The 12,249-nt window shown below is 39.7% G+C and overlaps 1 protein-coding gene across 1 annotated transcript in view; it reads left to right on the top strand.

Annotated features, from left to right (window-relative positions):
• KDM7A (lysine demethylase 7A) overlaps positions 1-12,249 on the top strand; it is a 76,047-nt gene that overhangs the window by 44,689 nt on the left and 19,109 nt on the right. Inside the window, exons 4-10 of the mRNA XM_018046869.1 lie at positions 814-974; positions 2,841-2,982; positions 3,276-3,462; positions 4,420-4,582; positions 8,234-8,321; positions 9,493-9,599; positions 10,844-10,935. Of these exons, the coding sequence (XP_017902358.1) occupies positions 814-974; positions 2,841-2,982; positions 3,276-3,462; positions 4,420-4,582; positions 8,234-8,321; positions 9,493-9,599; positions 10,844-10,935 (940 nt within the window). The remainder of the gene's footprint in view (positions 1-813; positions 975-2,840; positions 2,983-3,275; positions 3,463-4,419; positions 4,583-8,233; positions 8,322-9,492; positions 9,600-10,843; positions 10,936-12,249) is intronic.

Consider the following 12,249-nt stretch of genomic DNA (forward strand, 5'->3'; position numbering starts at 1 on the left):
GAATGCAGCCAGAAGTTCAGCAACCCGTTTTTAGTGGCTTAAGGTGACTAACGTATTAAACCATTAAATACTGAGGATAATGACCTTTTAAATCAGGAATTCTCAACTGAGGCATTTGGACGTTGTCTCAGTGAGTAGGGACTATGGATGCTAGTCATCCTCCAGTGTGCAGGAAAACATGAATTGTTCTATGTCCTGGGAGACTTTATGATGTCTAATAAATATTTGTGTAGAATTTTATAGCAAGATAAAATATGATCTGTTTTTACTTATCCTAACCGGCTCCTATTGTATTGTACCCCCTCCCTTTTGCTCTTGGCTGGTTTTCTGTGCAGCATGTGTTGAGTTACTTCTAATCTGTTACTTCTTTTAAATCCAACCATTCATTACGACTATTTGTAGGCATCCCGTTATTCTGTTATTCTGTTAGGGAAGCCTGGCATGCTGCAGTCCATGGGGTGGCAAAGAGTAGGACATGACTGAGTGACTGAACTGAACTGTTATTGTTATCTAGTGTTGTTTACCTGAATATTTACATATTGAAATCCGTATTTTGCTATAATTTGTTTTTTCTCTTGTTATAGTTAAGGCATTTTATATAATTCACATATATTTTTCCAGTTGTATGTAGGATACTAAAAGGAGCTTTATAAAACATGAGTTATAAAAAGGAAAATTAGGTATGAGATAGGTTGAGAACCACTGATTCAGGTAATAATAGAGCATATGAATTAATCCATTACCAGATTTTTTTTTTTTTTTTTAGCTGAACTGATCAGCAAAGATGACATTTTACTCTTATATTTTCTTTAGTGCCGATGAAATCATTGTAAAGATGCATGGCAGCCAGCTGACACAAAGGTACCTGGAGAAACACGGATTTGAAGTCCCTATAATGGTCCCCAAATTAGATGATCTGGGACTCAGGCTCCCGCCACCAACTTTTTCTGTCATGGATGTGGAACGTTATGTAGGTACGAACTGGATTCCTTTAATTGCTTGGGAAAACATGGTAAAAAATAAAGTTGATATTATCCTAAAATACTAAAAATTGAATGAAGAGATGTTAGTTTAGTTCAGTTTCTGGGTCAGGAAAAGTGAAATGCCATGTCATGTACGTTGAAAACTTTTTTCTCAGTAGATCTACTTTCAGAAAGACAGAAGGAAGCATTCTGTACAGCCTCATCCTGTTGCTTTATTTGTTTTTTGCCATCAAGCTTCCTGATACTTGCTAGTAAAAATTATTACAGAGGGGTAGCTACAGATATGAAAAAGAAGTCTTTGGGAAACTGGGTGAGTTCTAGACCTTGGTAGCAGCATTCAGGTGCAAGATTTCTGGATCCTGCTTTAGTAACCTCCTGCTGCCTAGAAAAAGAGAAGCTTATTTTCAAACCTAGTTTTACTTCAATGACTTGATGATACTGCCTTTTAATGATGTCTGGACTTAATGTTTGATATTGAGTCCCAGAAAGGTCTAAGAAACAAGGTAGAAGACCCTTTATCTGTTGCGTTATTATTGACATTTTCAGGCACTTCTTTCATTCTCATAAGGGTATTGAGAGGAAAGCTGACTCTATGTAGATCTCATTCCTTGTCAGCAAAGTAGATAAAGATTATTTGAGGATTAGATCTCAAGTCTGTCTTGACTCAAACTGTCTATTCTTTATGTTATCTTCTGAGCCTGAAATAATCTGAGAATTTGTCCCTTTATCATCCATTGGTTGACATTGCCAATTGTTTCACTGAGGAAATCCGGTTAAATTGCCTCACTTCACATTCAGCTTAGTTTTGAACTATTTGATAAATTAGAAGATAAGGCTGAAGTTTCACATAAACCTGTTTGTATAGATAACATTGTAAAATAAATGGCTAGTGTAATAAAAGTGTAGGTAAAATGTTCACACTACTTGATAGCTAACTTTTTTAATACTGTAAAATGTTTCAATTAACAGAATTGTTTTGCCTCCTAAATATAAAAAGTTTGTTTGACTTTCTTAGCTTGTTTAAAGTTACATTCAGGTAAGAAACGGGTACGTGTTTCCTGTTTCAGATTAAGCATTGCTGTATTTTGAATTTCACCTTATCCTGTCAGACACTGTAAAGCTAACTGGTTTTTAGGGTGATTCAGTGTTGTGCCTGCAGTACCTCATGGTTTTATCGGAAAATTGTAAATTAATCCCAATTCAAAACTCATCTCACAGACAATAATATGCACTGCTTTTTGCTTCATTTTTTTCTTGAAGCAGAATATTAGGAGAGCAGACACTACCAGGCAAGCAGAAATTGTTTGTCCTGGTTAATTTGTTCACTAATTCTCCAATGACTGATTGGTTTCTCAAAATGATGGACTCAGAATCTTAAGTGTTAAAGAAGTAAAAGGGAAAAGTCTGTGTCCACATTTTGTGCAGAATTATTAATTATAATTTTGATTACCAGGAATTAACAGCCAGAACAGGTGACTCAGTTTTTACTTACCAGTGTAATATGCACTTCTGTCATAGGATGCACAGGAAATCATTGTTGTGTGGAAAGCTTTGTAAACACATAAATTTTTACACTCAGTGTTAATTATGCAGCTCTGTCTTTATTCTTTCAAAATTATGCAGCTCTGTCTTTATTCTTTCTCTGCTTTATTCTTTCAAAAATTGTTCCTTTGTTCAGAAGTTCCAGTTGGACTTAAAAAGTAAGGATATAGGAAGAGTCTTTGTCTAGGCTGTGTAGTTCTTATAGATGGCTTAATTATCACGTGCAGTAAATATGGTCTTTAAAAAATTTTTGTTTAGGGCATCTATTGGTGAAACTCTTAAGCACAATAATAAGGCTATGATTGTTCTCTGCAGGTGGTGACAAAGTAATAGATGTCATTGATGTGGCAAGGCAGGCAGACAGCAAAATGACACTTCACAATTACGTGAAATACTTCACGAATCCCAGCAGACCAAAAGTGTTAAACGTGATCAGCCTTGAATTTTCAGATACAAAGTGAGTAGATCTGGGTGTTTTGATTCAGCTCTGTGAGTGTTAGCTCAGTGTAGTTAAATGATGCATTTACTTTAGTAAGAAACATAATTGTGACTCCTAAAGTGGTCCAGAGATATAGCTATGTTGTTGTACATTTTGCTTTGGCATGCTCAAACTTGAAGTATTCTTGTTAGCCTTGAGTTCCAGTTAATTTCTTGGTTGGGGTTGAGATGGGAGATGCAGTTTTAAGAAGTTTTAATTTGCATGATGTGGGTGTGTGTGTTTGTGTGTGTCTGTTGTTTTTTCTTTTAAAGGATGTCTGAATTGGTGGAGGTTCCTGATATAGCCAGAAAACTTTCCTGGGTGGAAAATTATTGGCCAGATGATTCAGTCTTTCCCAAGCCATTTGTTCAGAAATACTGCTTAATGGGAGTTCAAGACAGCTACACAGATTTCCACATTGATTTTGGTGGGACTTCAGTTTGGTACCATGTCCTCTGGGTAAGCTTGGCGTATTTCTTTGTTCACTTAACCGCAAAAACATATAGTCTTCTTCCCTCTAGTCAACCCGTAAATCAGATACCTGAGAAGGAGCAAAATTATAGTAATAATTGCTTCTGATCTTAAGGTCAGGCTAAAGACAGCTAGTTGGATAAGTCAGGAATGCCCATAAAATTATGAATTCTCCTTGAGAGCATATATTCACCTTGTTTTAACTAGAACTGTGCAGTAGCCGTTCAGCACATGGGGCTAAATTTAAATCATGAAACATAATGTCAAATTCAGCTCGTCATTTGTACTAACCACATCTCAAGTGCTCAGTAGCCACTTAGGGCTTTACGTCCACTGTATCGCATAGCACAGATAGGAAACATTTCCATCGTCACAGAAAGTTCTTTTGGACAGTGTTGCTCTAGAACCAGATCTTCGTCTAAACCACGTGCCTGTGCATCAGCACCGCTCTGGACTCTGTTTGATGCTGTGCCTCGAGCTCCTGTTCCTTTGCTTCATGAAAAAGCAGAGGGTCAGTTCACTAAGGAAAGTCTGTTCATAAGTCTTTAAAAACAGCTGTAGTGTTATAGGTCTTAGGAGAAAGGGCGAGTTTGCAGAGATGACTCTCTGTAACCTGGGGCCCGTTAACATGTATTTACTTCTACACCTTGAACATGAGATCAGTAGGATGCTTGTGATTCTTTACCCTCCTTTCCTGTAACTGTTTCTCCATCACGACTTTACTGACTCCTTGTCTTATTGGGAGGGGGAGCGTTAGTACCTGTGGAGATGCTTATTAAAGGCAGTAGCTATTGGTCAGGCATGTGAAATATGTCTTTCTGAGCCTAAGAAATCTGATAATTATCTAATTTAATTTAGAACATTGTATTGGGAAATTGCATCAATATAGGCCACCCTGAGAATGGCATTTCCTTTTTCAAAAATAGTGTGATTACTTCCTCCTAGGGCGAGAAGGTTTTTTATTTGATAAAGCCAACAGATGACAATTTGGCCCTCTATGAATCTTGGAGTTCATCTGTGACCCAGAGTGAAGTGTTCTTTGGAGATAAGGTGGATAAATGCTACAAATGTGTGGTAAAGCAGGGACATACCTTATTTGTTCCTACAGGTAAGGTTTTAATCCCATCCCTACTCCCCATAGCGATTGCTCATCACAGAGTCCCGCTTTTGATTGGAACCTCTGAGTTTAACCGAGTTTAACCTCTGAGTTTAACTGAGTTTAACCTCTGAGTTTGGAAAGTGGCTTTGCATAACCTGAGAGATGATTCTTATGTTGAGCTTTTCACGTCCTTGTCCCTTGGAGGGTTTCTCTTGTGGTTCAACTTGTTTTGGCATTGTGTTTTGTGTCATTTGCCTTCATTTTTATTTTGAAAAATTCACATACCTTAATACACACCCTTTAAAAGTGTGCAATTCAGTGGTTTTTAGTAGATTAACAGAACTGTGCAACCCTCTCCCTAATTCCAGAACATTTCATCACCTCAAAAAGAAACCCTGTGCCAGCTAGCAGACACTCCCCATTCCCCCTCCTCTCAGCCCCTAGTAACCTCTAATTTTCTTTTGGCTCTGGATTTGCCTGTTTTGGACATTTCATATATAATAGGTGACCTTTTGTATCCAGCTTCTTTTAGTTGGCATCATGTTTACTAGACTTATCCATGTTGTATCTCTTATCAGTGTTTCATTGCTTTTTATGGCCAAGTAATATTCCGCTGCATGGATGTTTCACATTTCGTTTATCCCCTCATCAGTTGATGGACATTTTGGTTGGCTCCACTTTTTGGCTGTTATGAATAGTGCTGCTTTGAACATTTCTGTGATAGTTTTTGTGTGGAGGTTTGTTTTCATTTCCCTTGGGTTTATACCTAGTAGTGGAATTGCTGGGTCACACGGTTTAATGATGTTTAACTTTTTGAGGAACTGCCAAACTGTTTTCCTAACGGCAGTACCATTTTATGTTCCTGCCAACAATGTACAGGTATTTCAATTTCTCCACATCTTCACCACCACTGTGCTTATCTTTATTTTTGACATTCTAGTAGGTGTGAAGTAATAGTATCTCATTGTGGTTTTAATTTGTGTTTCCTTAGTGAGTAACGATGCTAAGCATTTTTCATACTGGCTGTTTGTATGTCTTCTTTGGAGAAATGTCTGTTAAATCCTTTGCCCATTTTTAAGTTGGGCTGTCTTTTTATTGCTGAGTGGTAAGAATTCTTTATATATTCTGAATAGACCCTTTTCAGATATATGATTTGCAATGTTTTATCTCATTCTGTGGGTTGTCTTTTCACTTTCTTGATAATGTCCTTTGCACAAAATTTTAAAATTTTGATGAAATTCCCTTCAGTTTTTAACTGGTCAGCTCTGCGCTGATGTTGAAGGCCGAGTCTGCTGTAGGAGTCTGGGCTGCTATCCTGGGATAATTAGGAGGCAAATGAGTATGTTCTGAGGGAGCCTAGGAAGGGATTGAGTATCAGCCTTAGTTATAGCCTCAAGAATAGGCATTAGGTGTATCATCTTGAGAGGTGACTGAATGCAGGGCATGGATTCTGCAGGCCAGTGGTTCTGAGAGTTGTGTTCTTCTGATTTGGGTGACCTTAATGGCTGCAGAGCTTGCAAGGATCTGTTACAGGCCCTGCTTTCTTACTTTGGCTATGCAGTATATAATAAGTATGTGTTGAATAAATGAATGAGTAAATGCCTAGAACTACCAGAATTGATAAAATCTAGATACCTATCAATATTTTCACTGTGAATGGGCCAAGCCCTCCCTTAAGGACCCCCAAAGCTCCTTTCTGTAGTAAATAGTTTGTTATATCTGTTTTAAAATCTTAAACTCAAATTTATCATCAGTATAACCTCCAGTACCAATAATTCCCTCCCCCCAATTGATGTAGTAATCTAATTAGATTATAAAGAAATTAGAAGTAATTTATAATAAAATATTATTTTGCAATGTCCCTGCTCAGGCACAGCAACATTGGAAGTAGGGTGATGCACAGGCCAGCTAAGCAGTACAGGTCTATAGCATTGGTGTGGATTAATGGTTCTCAAACTCCGCAGACCCTCAGAGTCACCTGGAGGGCTTATTAAAACACAGAGCATGTGTGCCTGCTCAGTCCTGTCCAACTCTTGGCGACCGTGTGGACTGTAGCCCACTGGGCTCCTTTGACCATGGGATTCTCCAGGCAAGAATACTGGAGTGGGTTGCCAGGCCCTCCTCCAGGGGATCTTCCCACCCCTGGGATCAAACTCGCATCTCTTGCATCTCCTGCATTGGGAGGTGGGTTCTTTACCACTAGCGCCACCTGGGAAGCCCAAAACACAGAGCGCTGGGCCTTAAGCCAGTGGTTCTGATTCAGCAGCTCTGGGGTGGGCCTGAAAATTTGCATTTCTAATAAGTTTGCAGCTGAGGCTGATGCTGCTGGTCTGGGGACCACATTTGAAGAACCACTGCTCTAGATAGTGTGGGGGTTTTTTTTCCCCAAGGTATTTGGCAACTGATAAATTTTCTTCAGTGTACAGGCTACCTGGTTGTGTTCCTGAAAATCGTGCTAAAACCTTGCAAAAGATGCTCTGTTTCATATTAATGGAGCCATCGTTTCTGGGCTCAGTCAGTGACAGATTCTGTACCTGTCTGAATGCCCAGCAGATATTTGAAAGTCCTGGCTCAGGCAGGACAGTTTCTTGCTGTGTGGCACTGTCCTGCCTGTTGCACCCTGCCTCCCGCTTGCAAGATGACAGTGGTGCTTTCTGATCTTTGTGACAGCCCCACCCACCCTGCCCCGAACTCTCCAGACCACGCTCTGCTGGCAGCGCTTCCTCCACTGAGAACCACTGATCTACAGAATTTGAAGCCGACACAGACTTCAAGTTTGTGATTTCAGGGTCAAGCTCAAGACTTTGTGCCTTTGAGCACACAAATGGCCACCACTTGAAATCCAGTCTTCTTGGCCTTTTTAGATACTATATCACAGAACAATGACGAATCAAATTATGAAAAGTATAAAGAAAATGGAATCCGTCTATTTTAACAGTCAATTTTTCCATGCAAATGTATGTGAATATATTTATTTACATCTGTATAGTGTCTTTATGTTTGGTCTACAAGACCTTTCTTTCAAAAGTTAGACATCATCTCTTAGAAATGAGCCTCACTTTGGAAACATGTTGGCTTTATGGGAAGATAACATTCTGATTGCCAACATTTATGTTTGTAGGGCCATAACCCTGCCTCATAAAATACGGGGGATCTACCTTTTCTTTCTTAGAGGCAGGTCCTGGATGGAGTCCCACCGATCCTCCTCTGCTTGGTCCCTACCGGCACTCATTTCAGGATGACACTAGGAAGGCCAGGGGCTCAGCCAGTTCCAATTATTCATTTAATGAAAACATGCTTGCCTCACTCTAACCAGATTTGACTTGTCTCAGAGTAAAATCTTTAACATAAAGTTAGATGTGTTTTTAAACTAAAAAATGAAAACAGTAACAATTACCAAAAGCTCCTTCTGTCCTGCACCATAATTTTGTCTAGTCGGGTCAATGCATTAATCTGAAACACAGCACAGAGGTGGCATAGAATAGGCATTTAATAAATTCTTGAATCATTGTATCTTTAGATCATAATAGACATTAGCTTCTCTGGCACTGAAGTATGAGCTAAACTGATTTTTTTGTGTGTTTCTTAAAACAGGTAGATATCACATTTGTGTTGTTTAAATGTTGAAAAGTCACTGACATGTCCTTTTAACCGTTTCAGGGTGGATTCATGCTGTGCTCACTTCTCAGGACTGTATGGCTTTTGGGGGGAACTTTCTGCACAACCTTAACATTGGCATGCAGCTCAGGTTTGTGTTATCAGCACTTGAAGGATCTTTTTCAGCAACATATTTGATTGTGATCTCATGGAGATAGGCCCTGATAACTTATTAGAAACTTTAAAAAAAAATTGTCTTAAAATTTTGATAAGAGGACACCTTGATGAATCTAAAACAAAAAGAATCATTTATTCAAGTTGAGACTAAATACTTTCCCACATTTCAGAATCTTATAGAGATGGATAGGCTCTCCTTTGGTTCTCTTTACAGTGAGAGAATTGAAGTAAATCAGGTCAGACTTAGGTGTAACATACGGGGCTGGGACAGGACAATTCGAAGTTAGGAAACACCTGTTTTAATTTTGCTGTGGTGAAGGATTACCAACTATTTCCCCTTCTGCATGACAAGCTGACTTTTGGGCAAAAACTTCGCCTGGTAGCTTAATAAGAGAAGAATGTTATTAGGCAACATTACTTATGGTAAAATGATTCCTCATTGATAAACTGCACAGGACTGGGAGAACTGGAAATACCTGGTAGGGAGCCATGTCTTTTGACTTTCCTGACTTGTAACTTGGCATGCCCGTGGGGAACCCTGGAAGCCATGCATCAATGGAGTTATTACAAGAGATTCTGGCTCTTATGGGGCACGAAGCTTTAAGCCAAACTCCCGCACTTGCCAAGTGAATCTTGCTTACACCTGAGCTGTCCCTGGGGAAGGACGGCTCCTGGCTGTATGGACTGCTGCAAGGACTCTTGCAGAAAACTCTACCGTATGGTTTCTCCCTTCTCACCTTGACCCCACCCAAGTTTGGTCCTGAGCTAGAATGCTTAGTGGGACCTAAAGAAAACTCCGCGAGTGGATGTTGGAGTGCTGTCTAACACAGGGAGCTAGTTTCTAAACATGTTATATTTATTACAGTGGAACCCTTGTAAAATTCCTTCTGTTAAAACTAGGCTACAGATCCCTAGGGGTGATCTTTTAGAAGCCTCGTGTAAATTCTTCAGTATACTGTCAGATCTGATAAGGGCAGACCTGAGTCAGATCACGACTCAGTCTTACTCACCTGTGTGGTGTTGAGCAGTGTGTAGGACCCCATTGGTCTTCTGTGTCATGGGCTGCCTTATTTCAGTTAAGTTGGTTGCCTCCATTTAACTTTGGAAATGCTAATGTTGAATTTCTTCAACTTTTCTTTATTTAGGTGTTACGAGATGGAAAAAAGACTTAAAACACCAGATCTTTTCAAATTCCCTTTCTTTGAAGCCATATGTTGGTTTGTAGCCAAAAACTTGCTGGAAACCCTAAAAGGTAATAATCTGAACATTTTGTTGTTTCATGTAATGCATGATATTTGTAAATTCACTTAAAGTCACTGATAGAGAGGTCCTTTTAAAAATATGGTGGCTGTTGTCCCTGTTTTGTTTTTTAAATGCATGATTTCCCCCTGTTCAGAACCTTTTTAACAAATTAGGAGAGCTCTAGTCCATAGTCATAAAAACACACGAACTGCTGCATTGGAACCACACAGGGAATCCTGAAAAGTGTTGCTTTCTCCCGGGACTCTAGTCACCTGCACAGATTTTCAGGCATGTAAAAGCGCCTCCCTAGCAAAAAACGCAGTTGAAGCCAAGGGACTGGTACTTAATGTTTGTCCCCAGGCATTTGCTTTAAAAGCCTTTGAGGGAGCACTTCTCTTGTCCTGAGAGAGTCAGGTGGTGCCTGTGCTGTTACTGCTGTGACCATTATGTGGCCAGCATAAGGCACCTGTTAGGGCACACCAACTAGTGTCAGGCTGTGGTCTGTGCCTGAAGAAACATGGTTTTGGGTGGTGGGTGGGTGGGGGAATATCCCTTTAAACGTGAAAGCCACCTTTTTATGTGGCTTTTCAGATTTTAGTGTTTTATTATTGGTTTAATGATTTTTGAGCAGTCAAGTTGGAGACTCAGGGTCACTTCTCACTTTTATCTAGTTTTGCTTTACAGTTGTGCCCATGAGAATACAGTCGATCTAGTTTCTGTGTTGTCTTACATTTCTAGTCAGTTTGCAAATAGTGCTACTATTACCATTAACTTCCAGAAGAAGAGATATAAACAGATTAAACAGCAAAGTCTGTTCTAAACATTGGGGGTTTTCTCAGTTAAAAGTTGCACAAGAAGAAAGGGTACAGTGAAAAGAAGCAAATCAACGACTCTTTCCCAGGATAGCATGCGCAGAATTAAATCATAGGACTCATTCATGGTTTCTTTCCTTAAAAGGGGTGAGGGGGGCTCACTTTCTTCGGAAGGAAGGTGTAGTAAGAACCCCATCTCACACTGTGTAGCGCTGTGTGGAGGTGGGTGTCTTGAGAGAGGTGCTGCTGTAGAAGATGGCGGCAGTAGTATTGAGTGTGGTTCTGTTTCTTTTTCTTTCTCATCTTGTCAATTGATTGTTTCTTATTTCACTTTTTTTCCCTCTCTGTTAACTTGTTTGATATTTGGTGGTTACTCAAAACCTAAAGGTAATCACTTTGCCACAGAACCTAACTCCTTTCCCCCTTAACTTCGTTCCCACAGAACTGAGAGAAGATGGTTTTCAGCCTCAGACTTACCTAGTACAGGGAGTGAAAGCGCTGCATACTGCTTTAAAATTATGGATGAAAAAAGAAGTAAGTAGTTGTCTTTGGAGAAATAACTTAATTTTTATATGGCAAGGTCAGAAAAGTGAAAAGTGTGAAACTGTTAGTCTCTCAGTCATGTCCACGACTCTTTACAAGCCCATGGACTGTCGCCCCTCCAGGCTCCTCTGTCCATGGAATCCTCCAGCCAAGAATACTGGAGTGGGTAGTCATTCCCTTCTCCAGGGGATCTTCCCAACGCAGGGATTGAACCTGGGTCTCCTGCGCCGCAGGCAAATTCTTTACCATCTGAGCCATCAGGGAAACTGTTAATTTTTGTATGGCAAGGTCAGGAAAACAGAGCCTTATGCTGTTCTGTCAGTAAGTGGGAGTGCTAGAAGGAATGGGAATCATGCTTTAACTGAGAAGTACAACCTGTGTTTATTAGTATATACAGATATGCTGGTTTTTGTTTATATTTTTGAGAATGAAGTACCTAGGTACTTCTTTAATCTTGAAAAGAAAGTAAATTTGAGACTATCTTGGATATTGACTAAGAAATTAACATGTAGATATAGAATAATAGTATATAACTTTGTGCTCACATCGTGTGCTAACCACTGTGTTTAGTCTTTATATCCATAAATGCATTTACTAACTCATTTACTCTTCAGAGCAACTAAATGAGTTTGTGGTGCTGTTGTTGTCCCCATTTTAAATACGGAGTTGAGGTTCAGAGTGTAAGTGCTTGCTCAAGACAACTGGTGGAGCTAAGATGAAGCTCGGTCTCTGCAAAGCCTATGCTGTTATCCCTCTGCTGGTCTTATGTAAGAACAAAGGAAAAGAGAGGTCCGGGTTCAGGCAGGAGCTTTCCATTTTCCCTGAACTGTGGTCTAGTTTGCATTCAAATCCTACCACCTCTAAGAGGTCATCTCAGATCTCTCCATTTGGAATTCATAGGTCCTTTCCTTATACGTCCATAGCATATCTCTTGAGCCAGTGGACTTAAAAGTAATGTCCATAAAGTAATGTGTCCATTTCTTATTGTCTACATTTATGAGCTCTTAAAAAACAGGGACTTTCTCATCTTTATTTCCTTCCTGGAACTTTGCACACAATGCTTTAATAAGTGATAAATATTTTATCTGATGAAAATACATTTCCATGCTGATTTCTTAAATGTCCACTTGAAGTGAAAATCCTGCTCTTAAAAGATACTTTCTGTGTGCTTGTGCTCAGCTGCTCAGTTGTGCCTGTCTGTGACCCCAGGGATTGTAGCCCGCCAAGCTCCTCTGTCCATGGAATATTCCAGGCAGGAATACTGGACTGGGTTGCCATTTCCTACTCCAGGGGATCTTCCCGACC

This window comes from Capra hircus, chromosome 4 (assembly GCF_001704415.2).
Source record: "Capra hircus breed San Clemente chromosome 4, ASM170441v1, whole genome shotgun sequence".
NCBI classification, from domain to species: Eukaryota; Metazoa; Chordata; class Mammalia; order Artiodactyla; family Bovidae; genus Capra; species Capra hircus.